This window comes from Catharus ustulatus, chromosome 13 (genome assembly GCF_009819885.2).
Source record: "Catharus ustulatus isolate bCatUst1 chromosome 13, bCatUst1.pri.v2, whole genome shotgun sequence".
In the NCBI taxonomy this organism is placed as follows: Eukaryota; Metazoa; Chordata; class Aves; order Passeriformes; family Turdidae; genus Catharus; species Catharus ustulatus.
The window spans coordinates 14,108,873-14,127,186 of record NC_046233.1 but is presented as its reverse complement, the minus strand read 5'-3'; the positions used below and the strand labels follow the sequence as shown (position 1 = coordinate 14,127,186).

Here is an 18,314-nt window from a genome sequence, read left to right as displayed (position 1 = left end):
TATTACAGGGATCAAACTGATTGCACCCCTGTTTGCTTCTTTTATTAAAGTGGTTGATGCCTAAAATGTAACTTGATTGTAGAAAGAACACCAGCATATCAGACATGCAGGGTGTGGGAAGGCAGGGAATTGTCACCAGCCTTCAATTTGAAGGAACACAGTGAGCATAGGTCACATTTTAATTGTGCCCTCATTTAAAATTCCTGCTTTATTCTTATTCCAGCTAAAAAATAAATCTATTCATTTCAGAGTCACTGGATTAATGTTTAGAGTGATCAGCAGCTGGATGATTAGTGTTGTCAGCCTAATGCAGAATGTAGACTACGCTAGTCTTGTGCAGGGAAAATTTCCTGATTTTATTTCCATAGAATTTTCTAATCTATAATATGGATATATAAAGATAAGTGGCTCTTCAGAGATCATCTAAAAAAAGGAAATCCAAAATATCCATAGATATTTCAATATAATTTTAAAAAAGTGATTTATATTTGTATTTTTTATATATAAATATATTTTTATATGCTACTGGAAGGACTGCAATTCAGAACTTAAGAGGTGAATGACTGAAGTTGTGCCATGACCTTATGGAACTGTAAAGCAGAATTTGAATCCAAAGAAAATTGTCATTGGGTTGGGAGGCAGAGAGTTCTGCTCACAAGTGGCATTAGAGCTCAGATTCATTAGGAAAGGACATTAGAAATTAGGCCCTGAGGAATCCAGGATAGGACACATCCAATGAATTGATAAAAGTATAAAATACTGAGGTACAATGGGCAGTCTTGGAATGACATCCTAAGTTGCTAAGAAGCACTGCAGGTTATTATAAATATAAATTAATACAGAATTATTCTGTTAGCTTTGTTTGGCTTTTCACTAATCCTGATGACTGAAGGGCATATAAAGAGCCTACAGCCCTCTAGAGCCTTGAGAAATGGTGCCTTCTCTTTTCTTCTAAACAGACTTGTCTAGCAACACCAGGAAAAGTAAAAGAACAAAACCCAAACCCAGCCCTCTGAACTTGGCTCTTTTCAAAGATGAATTAAACTTATTGCCTTATCTCAGGATTGTGATGCTGAGTCAACAATGCCACTGCAATTTTTAGTGATTTGGATACTCCATTAGAAATGAAGTATAGGAGCAGAATCAGAATATCAGTGTTTGAACTGGCCCTGGGAAGTTCCTGTGGGCTGAGGAATAGAATTCTCATTTTAGTGCTTCACATCTCAGGTAATGTCTAAATGCTGAACAATGGGCTGATATTTTGGAATGCTGACACAGGAGCATATTTTTACAAACCAATGATAGATCTCAGTCTTGAGAGCTGATTTGTGATGTTCTGGTCACACCTTGGGGCAACTACAGATTGGGAAACAACTGGACAATGGGTTTTGCCAGCTGGCAGGACTGAATAGTGCCCTTGGACCAGTGACATCAGTTTGATATGTGTGTGATGTGGCAGATTTTAAGTGTATTTTACACTCCACGTGTTTTTAAAAACATCTGTTTTGTTGACCTTGCTTTTGCAGCATTTCATCTATATAAACCTAAATATTTAGGTGAAAGCAACATGCAAAGTTGTGTAGCTGAGACATTTCCATTTTTCTGCTGTTTTTCTTGATGAATGTAGGGGAAGATAACAATTTGCCTTTTTTCCACTCCATTAAAATCGCATTTGAAGCATTCTTCTGAAATCAGTACAGCAACACTATTTTGCAAGCTAATGGCTGCTTTATTTCAAATGCTTGAGCAAATGTTACTGTGTACTCATGTATGCACACTGGTTCAAATTAAATAATACATCTGTGACTTCAGTTCTCTTTTTTTCCTTTCTATTCTGACCTCACATAAGAGTCAGCTGGGAATATCCTGTATCTTAATTGTTTCTCACCTTTCAAAATTCACGCTTTAAAATCCAGTAACTTTCTAAGACATGTTCATTGATTTCTCATTTCCCACTATTGAACCAAATCTGCAGCTTAAAAACATACTTGGGCAGCATTAGGGATTGATAGATGGGGATAACTTAAACAGAACAATTTCAGCATCAAGGATTTGCTTTGTAGTTCTTTTTCTGTGGAAATAAAAACTAATTGGGTAATTGTTGTGGAATGTGGCTTCAGTGTTTTCCAAATAACAACTAGTGGTATTTGTCATGAGATGTGTTTTTATGCATATCACAAGTCAAGTCCAAAATAAAAGGTATTTCACTTACTTTTCCAACATGAACAACTTTCAAACATTACTAAATTTAATGTTAAAAAAATAAAGTGTTGCCATGAGACATTCCATGCATTTAGGGAAGATACATTGAGTAAATAATCTAAATTAGATTGACTTATTTATACTCCCCAAAACAAGCAATGTGGTTGTTCAAGATAGATCCTCTGAAGAGCAATTTTAACTTATCTGAAGGGTACTACCAGGTTTGTCTGCTCTATTTGTTCATACTTCTGTTCTTTAAGTGAATTATTTATTTTGGATCACTGAAACCATTTTGCAATATTTTTCAGTCAATAGATATTTGGGTATTGAATAAGCTGAAGATGGTAGAGTTCATGGGATTCTACTTAGATAAAATCACTTTTCATTGTTTGTGTGTGTTCTTTATTTTATTTTTCCAGATCCAGCCATTGTAAATGGAGTTTATTGGTCAGAATCTTTAAATAAGGTGTTTGTTGATAACTTTGATCGTGACCCCTCTCTCATCTGGCAGTATTTTGGAAGTGCAAAAGGATTTTTCAGGCAATATCCAGGTAGGAAGAAGAGAAGTTCTTAAAATACAATAAAGAGTGCTATGGTTGCGTTGAGTATTGTCACAAATCCTGATTGCCACAGATACTTGCAGGTTTGATTTTACTTCATCTAGTTCTCAGAGAGAATTCTAACTAACATTTTGAAAATTTTGAGGTTTTTCTATCAATTTCTATTTGGACATGAAAATCTTATGATAATTCGTGTACTCATAAAGATTTCTCTTCAGATACACATATACATGTCAAAAATAAATTCTAAACAGGCTCTGAGGAAGGAGGGCAAAAAGATTAGCGCCTTCATGTACTGCTAAGCTTAAATTATGTGCTCTGTCAATGCATACAGTAAGACTTCATCATCATTTATTGTTCTATTTTAAAATTTCCACTTGACCTGGCAAATTTACATTTAAAGATTTTAAAAACTTGTTGAAAGTTTATTTTCGCACCAGTTATGATAAAATGCAATCACAATCACTTGTGTTATTTCTATAAAAATAGTTTAAAACCTATATTGTTGCCTATTAAAATTTATGTTTATTCCTATGCAAAAGTTACCACATTATAATAAACTCTGAAGTTAAATAAAGTTAAAGTTAAATAAACTCATAGTGGGTGCTGTTCCTTTGGCTGATGTGGTTTAGCAACCCATGTTTGTCTAAGTCTTGAGTTTAAGCAAGTTCACTATAAACCTGTATGTGTGAAAGTGGCTGAGACTAATGGCTACTACATCTGTAATCTAGATTATATTCCAGATCCCAAATTCCTTCATATTTCAAATATTAGTCCTTATTTTCAAGGCTATTTCTTGTTTTGTGCTAGAAAATGAGCGCAAAAAGCAGGAACAATTCCCCTGTCAATTGTTTTCCTTGAAGATATTTTTATCCTATTTCTTCTGACCCACAACCAGGAGATATTACCTCTTCATAGTGATGTGAGTGAAAATTCAGAGTATGAGCTGTGAGTGGAGCAGGCAGTGTAATGGGAGCTGCTGGAGTCAGCATGGGTGGGAAGTGCTCAAGGTCTGCAAAAAACTGGCAAAATGTGATAAAACTTGCCAGTACCAGAGACCAGGAATGGCAAGAATTTTGTGAAGATAGGACAATGAACATAGTGGGTCTGAAGAGGTTTTGCCTTACAGTAGAATAAAAAGCAGTGAGGAACAAAAATTTCTGGTTGCCCTATTTTAGGAATTTTTCTTCCCCCCAGTATTTCCTATGTTATGATGGCACTACCTGTTAGATTAAAGTATGAAACTCCACTAACTGCTACTTAGCCCCAATATCAAAGATACATTTTGAACAGGTACTGTGAAAATTTAATGTAATGATTTTTTCTCTATTTTTTTTTAAACAGGAATTAAATGGGAACCCGATGAGAATGGAGTCATTGCATTTGACTGCAGAAACAGAAAGTGGTAGGCAACTGATGACTGCCAGTGTTTAAGAAATTTGAAATGATGAAAATTTCTTTTAAAAGAAATTTTGTCTTTCATCTCAGGTACATCCAGGCAGCAACTTCTCCAAAAGATGTGGTCATTTTAGTGGATGTCAGTGGCAGTATGAAAGGGCTTCGCTTGACTATTGCAAAACAGACAGTTTCATCTATTTTGGATACCCTTGGAGATGATGACTTCTTCAATATTATTGCTGTGAGTGTCTCAGGATTTATTTTTTTTTTTACTATTTTTCTTCCATCATTTCTCGCTATCTGTCATGTTTTACTTCACTCAAGCCACTTGAAAAATGTTGCAGACAGGTGATGGATAAGATGACATCTGAACCCACTGGACAGACATTGTGTTTTTTCACTGTGACATTCTTCAATGTCAGAGATTTTGGAGTGTTTGTCTATGACTTGCAATTAGAAACCACTTAAAGAAGTAGTCTTCAGTCTGGGGTTGCAAAGAATAGTAATTTTTTTTTTTAAATTTTTTTTAGCTTGCTTGAACTTTATATATTATCATAACTTTGGGATGTGTCTGCCTTCCCCCTGCTGTTCCCCTCTTCAATACTGTGCAAACTGTAAAAGGGATAAAATGTAAGAATTAATAGATTCGGATTTTAGCTTTTGCCAAAGCTTGCATGGTGTGATAAAATGCCAACATAACTCCTCAGTGCTCCTGTTCTGGTCTGGAATGTGTGAGTTGTGCAGAGGGGCTGCTGGTGTTTGCCAGCAGTGAGAAATCAGATCCTCAGGAACTCCTCCTGTGTGTGGCAGTGAGTTTTCCATGGCACAGGTACAAGTTTTAAAGCTATGACAAGAGGCTGGTTCTACTGTACTCAAGAGTAATGGGATTAAACTTGTGGCTAAGGATGACTTCAACAAATCCAAAGCTGACATCAGAACTATGATTTGCAGGGGAGGAAAGGGAGGAGGAATTGGTTGTTACATAAATTTTCTTTTGCAGATATTCTCTTGCTAATACTTTATTAATTTCTCCAATGTTTAAATGTCTTCAACCTCTTGAAAATAAGGAAGATTTTGGTCTTTTGTTTTTGCTACAAGGGAATTGTCCTTTGTGTACTAAATTAAATGACCCCAGAGACACAAGTGGATATAATTCAGATTGTATAGAAAATGCAATATATGTGCATGACTTCATTATACATACACCGTATTTTTAATGTATAGCAAATAGTTCAGATTCTTTCATATTAATCTCTGTGATAATTGCATAATTAGCAGAAACTCATGTTGTTTAAAGATGTAATTACATACTTTACAAAAAAGAGATTTACTGTCCTTAAAAAAAATGTGATTAACTGTAATCTAAATAACTTCTGTAAGTTGAAAGAATGTTTCAACTAGAATAATTACTAAGATGTCTGACCAGTCATTTTTTGGTGCATCATCTCTGTTTATCAGTAGTTGTAGCAGTTACTGGGAATTATGTAGGAAGGAAAAAGAAAAGTTGTTTTTTTAAGTGAAAATTTTACTTTGAGAAAATCAAAAAGCTCATCTATAACGAAAAAAAAAAGTAAAAACATGCATAGCTTGAATCCAAACTAATGATTTTGCCTAAGCAGTACAGTGGAAATACTGTGCAAATACTATTTTTAAAAAGTATGAAAAAGCTGATCATCACTTTTTCCAATTTAAAGCTTATTTGAAAATGAACTGAGCTGAGCGTAAAACACCATAGAGTCACGGAATTTTTTACACAAATTTCACGAGCTTCTGGATTGGTGTTGAGGAAAGGAAAGAATCCCCCACCTGAGCCTTCCCTCCCATTGCCCAGGCTGGAATTGGGCACCTTTGCTGCCCTGGGTGTGTCCCCTGCCAGGTGAGGGGCAGGGTGCCCGAGGCAGTTGAGCCCAGGGCTGGTTTCCAGCAGCAGCTCTGCCTTTGCTTCTCCTGCCCCTCCTGGCTGTGCCCTCCCTTCAGTCCCTCAGGGCTGTCCCCACCTCACCCACAGCCCCTGGTGTCCAGCACACCCCTTTCACCGTGACGTTTTCCCAGCTGTCTTTCCAGATGTTTCCAGCTGCTGATGGCTCTTTCAGGCACTGCATCCCCACCCTGCTGTGCCTGTGGGCACCTTGCAGTGTCACAGCTGATGGGAGCTGGCTGGGAGGCACCGGGCACTTTGGAGCCCTCTCAGCTCTGCAGCCCTCCTGCAGTGCTTGGCTAGCCTCAGAAATCCTGAATTTTTACAAAGAAACCCAACTCCTGTGCTAATTACAGCATTTGTCTGGGGTAATTTCTTTCCTCTGTAGGTTCTCTCCTCTCTAGAACCTCTTTCAGGATGGATGTGTGTGTGTTTGTTTAAATAAGTAGAAATAGCAAAGGAGAATGTGTTTTTATGCTTACCAGCTCAACTGTTTAATTTCATTAGGACATTGATATGCAAATATCAACCTGAAGGCATTCATTGCATTGAAAGAGGCACCACTGAAATGTGGGGGAACAAGGAGAGCATGGCAGGAGTGGCAGCGAGGGGGTGAAGTGCTCTCCTATTGCCTTGGGGTTCTGCAGGAATTTGTAGGGAGTTGTTTTGTAGTAAATCATAGAACCATGGAATATGCTGTGTTAGAAAAGATCCATCAGCATCAAGCCCAACTCCTGTCCCTGCACAGGACACCCCAAGGATCCCACCATGTACCTGAGAGCAGTGTCCAAACATTCCCTGTGCTGTGACCACTCCCCTGAGCAGCCTGTTCCAACCTTCACCACCCACTGGTGAAAATCCTTTTCCTGGGATATAACCCAAACCTCCCCTGACTCAGCTTCCTCTTGCTGTCTCTCAAATGGCACAGGTGGGCTGGGGCTGAACCCTGAACTGCTCTCAAAATGTGCTGGGTGAAAGACACAGCGAGTAAAGCCAGTCACTGTGATTTATTTATCTGCAGAAATTCCTTCCAAAGCATGGCTTTGACCAAGTGCCAGCAGGGCAAATGAAATTTGTCAGGAGCAGAGATGTTTCAGTGATGAAAAGAGGAGACAACAAGGCCCACACAAGAGGCTGCTGGTGTGGAAGCACTGAAAATCCCATACAGCTTTTATCTACAGACAATTGTTTGAGTGAGATTATATCTTACTCTTTGTAATTCAGCACAGCCTACTGATGTGACAGCAGCTCCATGGGAAGGGGGGATACACATGTCAGTCCCAGAAATGCCCTCTGTAGGAGCAGATCTCTGTCTACACAGCTGTCCAGCTGTGCAGGGTGGGCAGAAATAGATCTGCTGTGCCCAGGTGGTGGGAGCTGGATCTGCACACAGCACAGGGCTGGCCAGACTGACTGCTCTGCTGGCCACTCCAAACTGCTGCTCCCTGAGGGCTCCTGGGCTCTGCAAGGCTCTGACAAATGGCCAAGCACCTCCCTCTGTGCCAGAGCAAAACTGGAGGTGGAACAAGAGCTTTATTAACAAACAAATATGTGCTTACTAGATGAAACAAATGTTGAACTTGAATAACTGTGAGTGTCAGGATGGCTTTATTATGCACTGTGGTTAGCAGAATGAATACTTGTATGGATTTCTGTATATCTCTATATATGTAGATATAAATGTATGTACATCAGAAAGCAGAATTCACTGCAGGTCTTTCCAGAGAATAAACATAAAAGGATAATGTTAAAGATCATTTTAGCTTTCATGGATAATGTTAAAGATCATTTTAGCTTTCATGGATAATGTTAAAGATCATTTTAGCTTTCATGGGTAAGTTCCAATATCCATCTGAAATTGATGGACTAGACAATTGAATTGCAAAAAAAAAATATTGAAATACAAGAGCAATTCTGTGCTGCCCATGTTAAAATTTAAGGTCAATTCAGTGATGCATGAACTAAAATATCTGCAACAACAAGAGAAAAGGCGTATTTTTCCAATTCACTTTGAAGTATAATTCCAAGTCAAGCATTAAATTAACAATATTATCATAAAACAAGTACTAATTTTGTCAAATGCTGAATTTTTAAAAATGCTTTTATACAAACTCTACATTGAATTAGCAAAATATTAACTGAGCCAAGAATCTTAAATTAATTGTACTGCTTTAGACACACTCTTCCAACAAAATTGATTAGAATAAAAGTCTTTTTTAATTCAAAGCACAGTAGTATAGCTCCCAGTATTAATATGTAGAATTTTCCAATATAAATAGTCTTCCCTTTTATTTTTTTATTTTTAATTTTTAAAATTTTTATTCCTACAGAATAGACCATGGATAAATTTACTTTTCAGCTTGCCTGAATAATTAGATTCTGTAGAGCTGATGTGTGAGCAGGCTGGCAAGGAGAGGCAGCCAAAATGAACCTCCATATGAAGTCTCCAAGCATTGGACTCTGCTTGTTGCCCCTTGTTTGACACAGTAAACTATGGAAACACCAATTCCTTTGGTTCCTTTTCTGGATTGGCTTCTTAGGCTGGGCTGTGTTGGATATCTGAATATGCTTTAATAGAATGTGAAATCTTTGATCTGTGTATTGTTGCACAACAAAATGGGAATTTGATTTATTTCTGTGGACCTTGCTTTAGGCAGCTTAAATGTGACAAAGAAGAAATACGGAAAATGCATTTTCTACTTGTGTAGGTGTGCTTAAACCATATATATCTCAGAATTTCATATTCATATTTTCAGAATATGAATAGTATCTTATTATAGAATGTAGGACAGCAGCTCTCTAAATAACTCCATGGCTTCTCTTTGTTCATGTTTTAGCCCACTTAATTTTTATGCCTGTTGGACAAAGAAATAAAAAGAGGGGCAAAATAATGTGAAGTAATAGGAAGATAACTATAACTATGTAAATAAAATAATAAATATCAGTGTAATTATATGTTTAGATTACAAGAATAACCCAGGGTTTTCAAAGAGGAGCTCAGACAGGAAGGTAATTAATTTTTACCTCCCTCCCCTCAGCAAAGCACAGGCTATTCCCAGCTATTGTGCAGCTGTCAGCTCTCCCAGCTACTGCTGTCACTACTCTCACGTGCTAAGATGTCACATCATGCCAGGGTTGGGAGGAAGGGGACATGTGGCACCAGGAAAGGGTAGAAAACAGCAGAATGCAAGAACTCTTGGAAAGCCAAATGCAGGCTTTCACTGAGGTGAATTAACAGGACATCTACCCTGGGCATTGCTGGTGAAGTCAGCAGTTGTTAATCAGATCAGGAAGTTATTTCAATAAATACAAAATTTTAAATGTCAGAAGAAATGCAGGGCTAAGTCCAAATTACAGATGAGGTAGTGGGGATGTGGAGGAAGGGAGAATTTCTCCATTTTGTGCACTTTAAAGATTGGTACAGTTAAAAGAAACCATCACCAATATCACTCAATACACCCTATGACAAGGACCAAGAAATCAAATATATGCTATGAGCACAAGTTGGGTGTTTTACTAGAAAGTTACAGTTGTACTAAGGATCTTAGCAAATGGATATGCAAGTTTAAGGAGCAAACACTGCTCAGATGCTTTCACATGTTACATCAGAATTCCAGTGTTTGTGGACTTAGGCAGATGTTCTTTTGGGAAATTCATTAGTCACTGAAATATTTCTATCCAGTGATTTTTTTCCATCTCTTTATATTTGATATTTTAAAAAATTATTAAGAAGTGTATCAAATTAGTAGAGAGAGAAAAATTAAAATAGGTAATTAAAATGCACCCTTGTAAGAATTCAAACCATTAGAAACTTCTACACCTCTTTATATAAAAAAAATTTTTCTCACTGTGCTTTCATTTATATCTGTACAGTTGATGCACAAGAGAACACTTCCAAGTTATGCTTGTTATCTTAGAACACCATTACATAAAATATTCCTTTCCACATGTTGGCATCATTCAGCTACTTCTGCCATGGATACTCCATGGCTTAACGTATTTTTGGTGGTAATAATTGCAAGGTGAATTAGATGCCACAACTGGAAATAGATGGCATGAGTTCCTCAAAATAGTACTTAAATCTTACAGAAATATAGTGGACAGAAATTACAACTATTTAGATGCAAGGCCTGATAGAGTAGGAAGTTGTTTCATTTATTTGCTGCTGGTTATAGATCTTTAAAAAATAAATAAAAAAAAGTGGTGTTACCACAACATTAGCAAACCTTGAGGTTACTTACATGCAGGTGTTTGAGCCTTTAGCACTTTATTGCATGTTGGCCAGTTGCAGACACTGTGCCTGGTGTGATATAAATGTATGCTCTTGTAGTTTCCAATGACAGAGATAAAACTAGAACATGCTTAACTGGAAAGTGTCTTGATTAAAGAACATATTGAGAAAAACCTGTATATGACCAGAAAAAAAGCTTGGGAGTAGGGGCAGGTGTGCCAATCTGTCACAGACTTTCAATATTTTATTTTTTAAAATAGAATGGAGTATGGTCTTGGCTTTGGACTATAGTAAGAGACGCTTTGTAGATTTGTCATTATTATTTTGCAATGACTGTCAGGAGATAGATTGGAAAGTGGTCTGAAGAGAGAAACTACGGAGGGAAGTACATCATTTATCAGATCAATAAACTGTTATGGGGCTGAGATGCACACAGGACATCTCAGTGACTCTAAACTGTTCTAGAAGCCTTTGCCTTGTACTTTGTATTATCTGTGGAACAATAGAAAAGTCCATACATTCTCATGCATTGAAGTGGAATTGATGGCAATAAAACAATTGGGGAAGCATGCAAATCTGCTACAGAAATTATGTTTATATATTTTTCAAGTATTTTTTGCTTGTTTCTATATAATCAGTTCCTATGCTGATGCTGATATAAATCATCTGAATATCCAGCAATAGCAAGTTACTCTGGGTTTACATTTCCTTGTAGCTGAGGACTGAGTCTGGCACAGTGCCTTCAAGCAGTTCAAATTAAATACTTTCCCAGTGCAGGAGTAATTATGTGCTGATGAATGTGGTGAGTAGCTCACTGCTGGAATGGATGTGACGACAGGTGTCCAAAGTGCATCAGCTTGCAGGGTCTGTGGTGCAGAGAGAGGAGTGGTGCTAAACTGAAGGGAGTAGAGCAATTTTGGAGCCACAGGCAGGGAGAGGCAGTGAGAATTCACAGTGCCAGAGACCCTGTCTGCACAGCTTTTTGTGACGAGTCATTCAGGGAGGGCTTGCTTGATTCCCACTGAGGTGGAGGAAGAAGGGAATAAATGCTTACATTAATCCAGTGAAATGTTTTCCCTGGTTGTTTTTGTGTTGTTTACTGTGGATGTTCTGGTTCACTTAATCGTTTATGAAAGGATGAAACCACTTCAAGGCTAGATGCAAAGTCCTTACAGTTTGATCTGTAATAATTTATAAAGTTACCTACTTCTAAAGGAGATTAAATTAGCTGGAGAAGGAGTTCAGTTAAGGCTCTATCTAGAAAACTATTTGTTGAAGGTGCTGCTTTATTCATTTGACCTGTGTTCAAATGTTTAAATGATTGAAACTAGTCCAAATTTCAAATTTCAATCAATCATACATTTCAAATTCTACCAACTGCAGATGAGATTTCCCTTTTTTTAATGCTTAGGATGCTTCTGAATGTAGGACAGGGCTACCTAACTTACCTACACCTTGTGAGAAAAACAGAATTCCTTCAAGATCTGTCACATTCATTACTCTATGTATGAAAAGCCACTCTGCTGCACTGAAATTTTGACAATTGTCAGTCATTCATAGGATTGATTCAATTTACAGATTTTTTTGGTGTAGTTGTTCTAGTATTGAGCCTTTAATGTTAGACCGTGCCACAAATATTTTTCAGGACTTTTCTTACATGTAGAAAAGAATTGTGAGTTCAGCTTGTGATGTATCAAACATGATCTCTTAATATTACCCAGATTTCAATTTGAGGGATATTTAGGGTATATAGTACCCTTAAGTCCAGCTGAGTTTTGGCACCCATTCAATGCTCCTTTAGAAGTATAAACCTCTGAAAAATTAAGAATAGTGTAAAAGCAAAAGAAATACCAGAACTGGTTTTTAGAAATGAACAAAATCCCTTTGTCCTTGCTTTCTGTGCCTATTTCATTCACTGTAGTTCTAAGTCATTAAATTGACTTGTATCTTCCAGGCTTTTAATTAAATTTTTCATCATACTTTGTATTTCCCTCTGTAGTATAATGAAGAGCTGCACTATGTAGAGCCGTGTCTGAATGGAACATTAGTTCAAGCAGACAGAGCCAACAAAGAGGTAAGGAATGGAAGTAACAAAACAGTGGAGAGCTGGATGCAGTGGGTAACAATGTGCTAAAATGATATTTTCCTAGTACAATGCATTTCATTATAGAATTTATTAATTATTCTACTCATGTCATTTTAAAGGAGTTTTATGTGACTCAATAGAAAGAAAGAAATAATCTCCTAGTCAATTTGGTTGAATAAACTTAATGGAAAATTGCAGGAGTCATTGAAAATATACTGTTAATAAAGTTGGGTAATTATTTTAAGTAAAATATTTCAACCACTTTAAATTGAACTATCATTCTGTTAACAAAAATTACTGAGGAAGAGATTGCATTCTTAACTCAAACTAACACTAAAGTTGAAGTGAAATCTCCAAATAAATGTAATACTATAAAAATAAAAGAATTTAACATTCCAAATAGATCTGTCAATGTAACAATGTACTCATTCAAGAATGTTCTGTGAAAATGTTCAGATTAATTATATCCTGCTAGAATGCTTTTTTGTGGAAAAAAAACCAAACCAAACCAAAACAAAAAACATTATGGTGACTACAGTGCAAATTTTATTAGGAGAGAGATTGCAGTATGAATCTGTTGCTTGAAGTTGAGTTTATTGCCTGACAGTTTTCTGCAGTGGTTCTGTGCAGGCACACTTTAGGTGAGATTGTTTATGCCATGTGAAATTATGAAATAAGATGGTTGAAAAGCCCTGTGATTCTTCTAGAGGGAAAGGACTGTTAAAATGAGGTTATTGCAGAGCTTCTTCCTCGCTAAGACTTCCTCTCTTCTTGAAGTGGTTTGTCCCTCTGTCCTGAGTCTTGCCAGTGGCTGGAGAGGGCAGCAGTCATAAGTCTTTAACTAGTTTCTGTTTCCCCTAAAGAAAGTAAACAGAAAAGTTTCAGCTCAACACTGAATTCTGCTCAACACCAAATGTGGAAGTTCCTTTGTGCCCGTGCCGTCACTGACCTGTTTCAGGAAGTAGAGAACACAGCTCTGAAAACATCCTTGAAGTGTGTCAGTGCTGGCTCTCTGTCTACAAGACAAAATGATTTTTGATGTTGTTATGCTGATCTTTACTCCATTACATTACTCTCAAGAGTTCTTTGCATTTTTTCTATGTCCTACAGAAATTATTCTTCATGGGCTTCTTCTTTTATATATTTGATAGTTACCACTGTAGGTATCTAAATATCATTTGGTTGCTATGTGGGCATGAATTGTTTCTAATAATTTAATGTTGAAGTCCTTTATTTGTGAATTGTGATGCAGCTTTCTAAATGAGCACTTAATTGTGGGTGCATCAGATGAGCCACATGAAATCTGTGCAAATTCTAGATGCAGACCTAAAGATTCAAATGTATTGCCCAGATGTCCTGTCTGGAATTAATCCTACAGTTAACCTTTCCATCATTCTGCAGCTGATCAAAATGCAGATTACCCCACACCCATATGTTACTTAGTGTCAGATGTATTTTAATTTAATTGATCAGAAAGTTCTCATGCCTCCCAGATGATACTCAGATTTTATGAACAGAGCTCAATTTTTCAAGATAACTGAGTAAAAGTTCATATTTTGTTTTTCAGAGTAAACATTGGTATAGTTTCTGGTTAGCAAAACTATTTATTTATTTATTTATTTATTTATTTGTGGAATAACTTTGTCCTTTGTCTATAAACTGAGTAATATATACAAGGTTTGGGGAAATAATTAAATATGACCTTTTTTCTAGTAGTTTATATTAGAGAGGTAGTTCATGTTCTGTCCTTGAAAGGCCAGAACTGGAGAAAAAGCCTGAGACAGGTGACAGGTAATGGTTTGGTGCATTTGGATATACCATGACTTTGCCAATCTTTATTTGGATATACCATGACTTTGCCAGTCTTTATTTCTTTCTTATATGTAAGGTTCATTACAGTCCTAGAAAAATGATATAAGAAGTTAAAAATTATTTTCCTAGATATGAGAAGGCACAAAAGTTCCATTGTCCCCAGTATAGCTCAGAGCACAAAGTAAAGATTGTCCAAGGAGGTGGACAGCCACTTAATCCTACAGGAGTAATTCAGTTATCATGCTCCTGAACCCAGCTAAAAACAGCTTTCTGAAATATCTGATACTGTTGTAAGATGTGATACTCTGTGATTTGACTGCACTGACACAGCAGATTCACCCAGGGGCCTCATCAAAAACTCTCTGAATTAACTGGAAGAGTTTCTCTTGAATTCATAGCTCTTTGGTCAGGCACGTAGAAAAAAGATGTTCTAAAATGTGCACATTGCAAAATTGGTCCAGAGCTATCAGAGTATTTAGCTGTGCTTTGAAACTCATCAAAAGTATTCAACTGTTTGGGCTGTAACTTTTATTCTTGTGAGTCTCAAAGATACACCAGGCTACTTCTGTCGTTTTGTCTTCTTTTTTGTGTGTAATTGCTTGTAATATCAGAAAAAAAGTAGATAAAATTACTTTCTTAGCCAGACTTACAAGGTAAATACTCCTTTTCAAGTTCACTGGTAATAATAACAAATCTTTCTTTTCTTTTGTTTATCAAATAATAAAAGGCCCAAGAAAAATATCAGGACAAGCACTGTGTTTTGTAGGTGTTCCAGGCAGTCATTATCAGCATGTGACCATATTTCTGTACTGGCAAAGCAGAGCAGGAGATTGACAGGCAATGTTTTGATACAATCTATTGTTTCAGTTTACATATGTCTACATGTGCCTGATTTTATTTTTTTTAATTCAAACTTAGGTCTGAAAACATAGCTATATATTTGGTTCATAACTGTCTGTCCTTCATTTTTGTGTCAAATATTCTCCTCAATTGAATGGGTGCAAGGATGATCATATCTGTTACTAACAGTATAAGCTTTACTAGCATCAAAATAAATACAAGTATTTTAAAAAATTTAGAACACTTTTTCTTTAGCTGGCAAATATCTTTTCTCAAATTATAACTTTAAATAGAAGCAATTAAATTTTGCTGTAATGGTATTTCATATTGCTATAGTTTTATTTTATGTGGAAAGAGGAGATCTAATGCTGATGATTGCAGGGACTGAATTTTTAACAGTTCACTCCACCAATCTTTTATGCTGCTATTCATAGTCCTGACCTTTCTTAAGACACACATCACTTCATGCAGCACTGTGGCTGGAAACATGCTTGGAACCAAATAGTTTTATCAAAGTATTGGCTTATGCTGAATAAACTTGAATTTCTACCATTTTGGCAGTATATCTCTCTCTCTCTCGCTCTCTCTCTCTTTATTGATTGATTGATTGATTGATTGATTGATTTTATTTTATTTTGCCATAATACTTGACTTTCAATATAAAAAATTCCCATTAAATTACCTTTAAGGAAAAAAATCCCCCCCGTGGCATACATGGATGCACACCCTCGTTCTTGCTAGCTGCACCTTGCTCGGTTCATCTGACATCACTTGTACCAAATACAGACAGTTCTTAGAAGCAGAGATAAGGAATTATTCTGAGATGTTTGGAGCTTTAAATCTCACGAGGAAAGCAGCTGTCTCAGTAACTCCACTTTTTTTGGATTAGTATCCCAGTCTGTCTTTGTCTTGAAATTATTTATTGAAGAGCTACTTTGCTGTCTGCAAGGCTCAGATGTTTTCAAATGGAATCTTTCCACTCTGAGGATATGATTTAAACATGTTGAATGGCATTCTTTGAATCATGTTTAATTTCTCAACTTTAACAAAACAAAGAAACAGAATCCAGAAGAATAGCTGTCCTTATCACTTGCACTTTATTTGCAGCGAGCTAAAGGGCAAACCAAACTTCTCAGCAGAATAAATAGGATTGAATGACACTAACCTGGGGCAGCCAGGCCAGGGCTGGGTGTGGGCAGAGACCAAATCTCCTTTCAGGGCAGAGCCCAGTGTGACATTTGCCCTGCTGGCAGGGCTCTGTGCTGCCAGCACACTCAGCCCTTGCCCAGCCCCAGCCTTGGCTGTGCGAGCTTCAGGCATGGCTGGATGCTGAGTTTGGCACCTGCAGCATCCTCCTGTGGGCAGCTGGGCTACAGCCAGAGCCTCTGCTGCTCCCAGGCACAGCCGAGCTCAAAGCAGACCTGGGAGCATCTTCAGGGAATGGAGGGATTTTTTTGTAGGAAACAGCTTCAGCCTCAGGGCTCACAGCAGCCTGGGAAATGAGTGTTTCTTAGGGGTGTTGGTGCTGAATATTGAGTGGATTATGGGTAGCAAATAAACATGCTCTTTCCCATTCAGGGATGGGTTGCAGAAATTCTTATCCATAATGTTCAGGGAATGTAACAGGCTTCCACAGAACCAGACTTTCAGAAAATTCAATTAGTCTTAGACAAGAAAAAAAAGCTGTCTGGTTTATATATTTTCTCATTGAAACACTGTCACTCTATCTCCTCCCCACCTCTTCTCTTTTTGGGACAGAAGCAGTATTGTAAACACAGTGTTAGCTCCACACATGGGCTCTAGAACAATTTTGATTATTTTCTGGACCACTGTAGGTAGTAAGGGAAATATTTACCTAAAAAAAAGAAAATCCACTATCATTAAAGTATGAAAAAGCAGTTAAAGCATTGTAGATCTCTTATATCCACTCTGTGGTGACACTCTCTCTTCAGTAATGTATTTTAGTTTCCTGCTGCAAGCACCAGGAAAGATAATACGAAACCAACTTCATTTCCATCCCTCTCCTTTAATTTTTCTCTGTCTTCTGTTCTGTAAGAACATACAGCTGACATTAGAGTAAATCTGTACAAAGTGCAAGCTGCTTTTCTCTGAATAATATTCCAGTTACAATTGATGAAGCATTCTTTTCCTCCAGAATATGCAGTCTTTATTCCATTTAAGAGTTAAGATTCAACTGCAATATCGAACTGAACTCTCTCTTCACAGCTATGTTCTTAATTTATATGATGATTGAGCTCAAGTTAGTCAAAGATTCTTGATGCTGCATTGCTTTGTACATTAAGAGAGTAGTCAGAAGAGAAAATACAGCATGAGCATTTTTACCTTTGCAGTGTTCAGCCTTGCTCAAAGAATGTTTTGAAGACTGGTACAGATTTCATAGTGACTGGTGTGGCAAAAGCATTAATGTTTTTTGATCAAGCCAAACCATTAACAAATTAGGGGTTACTTGATCAAGGCCACTCCTTTGTTAAAGCATTGATAAATATCTGGTGTATTACAGTAGATTTTTGAGGGATATCAAAGACAGTATCATTAAGCATTTTAACAGCTGACACTTCCAAGTACTTTTGTGTTAGGAAAGGATCAAAGGTTGGAGAAAACACATTTTCAGCCCTGAATCTCCAGCATGTGAATTGCTTTCCTTTAAGAAAGTGTGAAGATACTTTGAAAGAAGTAATGGTTCTAAGCATCTAGACCTCTTCCCTGCCAGCTTAAACAACAGCTGAGTAATGCAGACTTCAGTTGTAAATCTTCATTTAACTTTATTTTTTTTTTACTGCTAGCAACAACCTTCAAGGAAGAGATGCTATTATAATTTGTATAATCTGTTTAGAAACTTTCCCAGGTTTTGAGCAAGTAGTTCTATTACTTTTGTGCAAAACTGCTGGTTCTGTAAGTGCTTGTTGTGTGTAGCTTTCAGAGCAATGGGGATCTAGCTGAACCTGGAATTTGTGTCAGGTACACTTCAGAAAGCATTCTTCTTTTCAGAAACCTTATTGAATGGAGTTTGCTTTATGCATTTGTAAAAGACAAAGTTGCAACTTCAAATATGACAGTGATGAGAGTGGTGTGAATACATCTGCCACCATTTTTCCTAAGATACACATAGTCATCCCAGTACTAGAATTCTTCCAAGACACAGTGTTTCAACTTTCATTTTACAATAGGAGAGTATAGTAATTTTTTTTAATAATTATAATGTCAGGTGATATGGCAGGTGTCAATGTGTCTCCACTGACTTCTAAA

The 18,314-nt window shown here is 37.0% G+C and overlaps 1 protein-coding gene across 3 annotated transcripts in view; it reads left to right on the top strand.

Annotated features, from left to right (window-relative positions):
• The window catches only part of CACNA2D3 (calcium voltage-gated channel auxiliary subunit alpha2delta 3), a 396,474-nt gene that overhangs the window by 173,637 nt on the left and 204,523 nt on the right, over positions 1-18,314 (top strand). For all 3 annotated transcript variants that reach the window (XR_004419272.2, XM_033071436.2, XM_033071435.2), the window contains exons 6-9: positions 2,622-2,753; positions 4,107-4,167; positions 4,251-4,401; positions 12,309-12,383. Coding sequence is in view for 2 of the 3 variants with exons in the window: in XM_033071436.2 (XP_032927327.1) it covers positions 2,622-2,753; positions 4,107-4,167; positions 4,251-4,401; positions 12,309-12,383 (419 nt within the window). In the remaining variant the exon portion in view is untranslated. The remainder of the gene's footprint in view (positions 1-2,621; positions 2,754-4,106; positions 4,168-4,250; positions 4,402-12,308; positions 12,384-18,314) is intronic.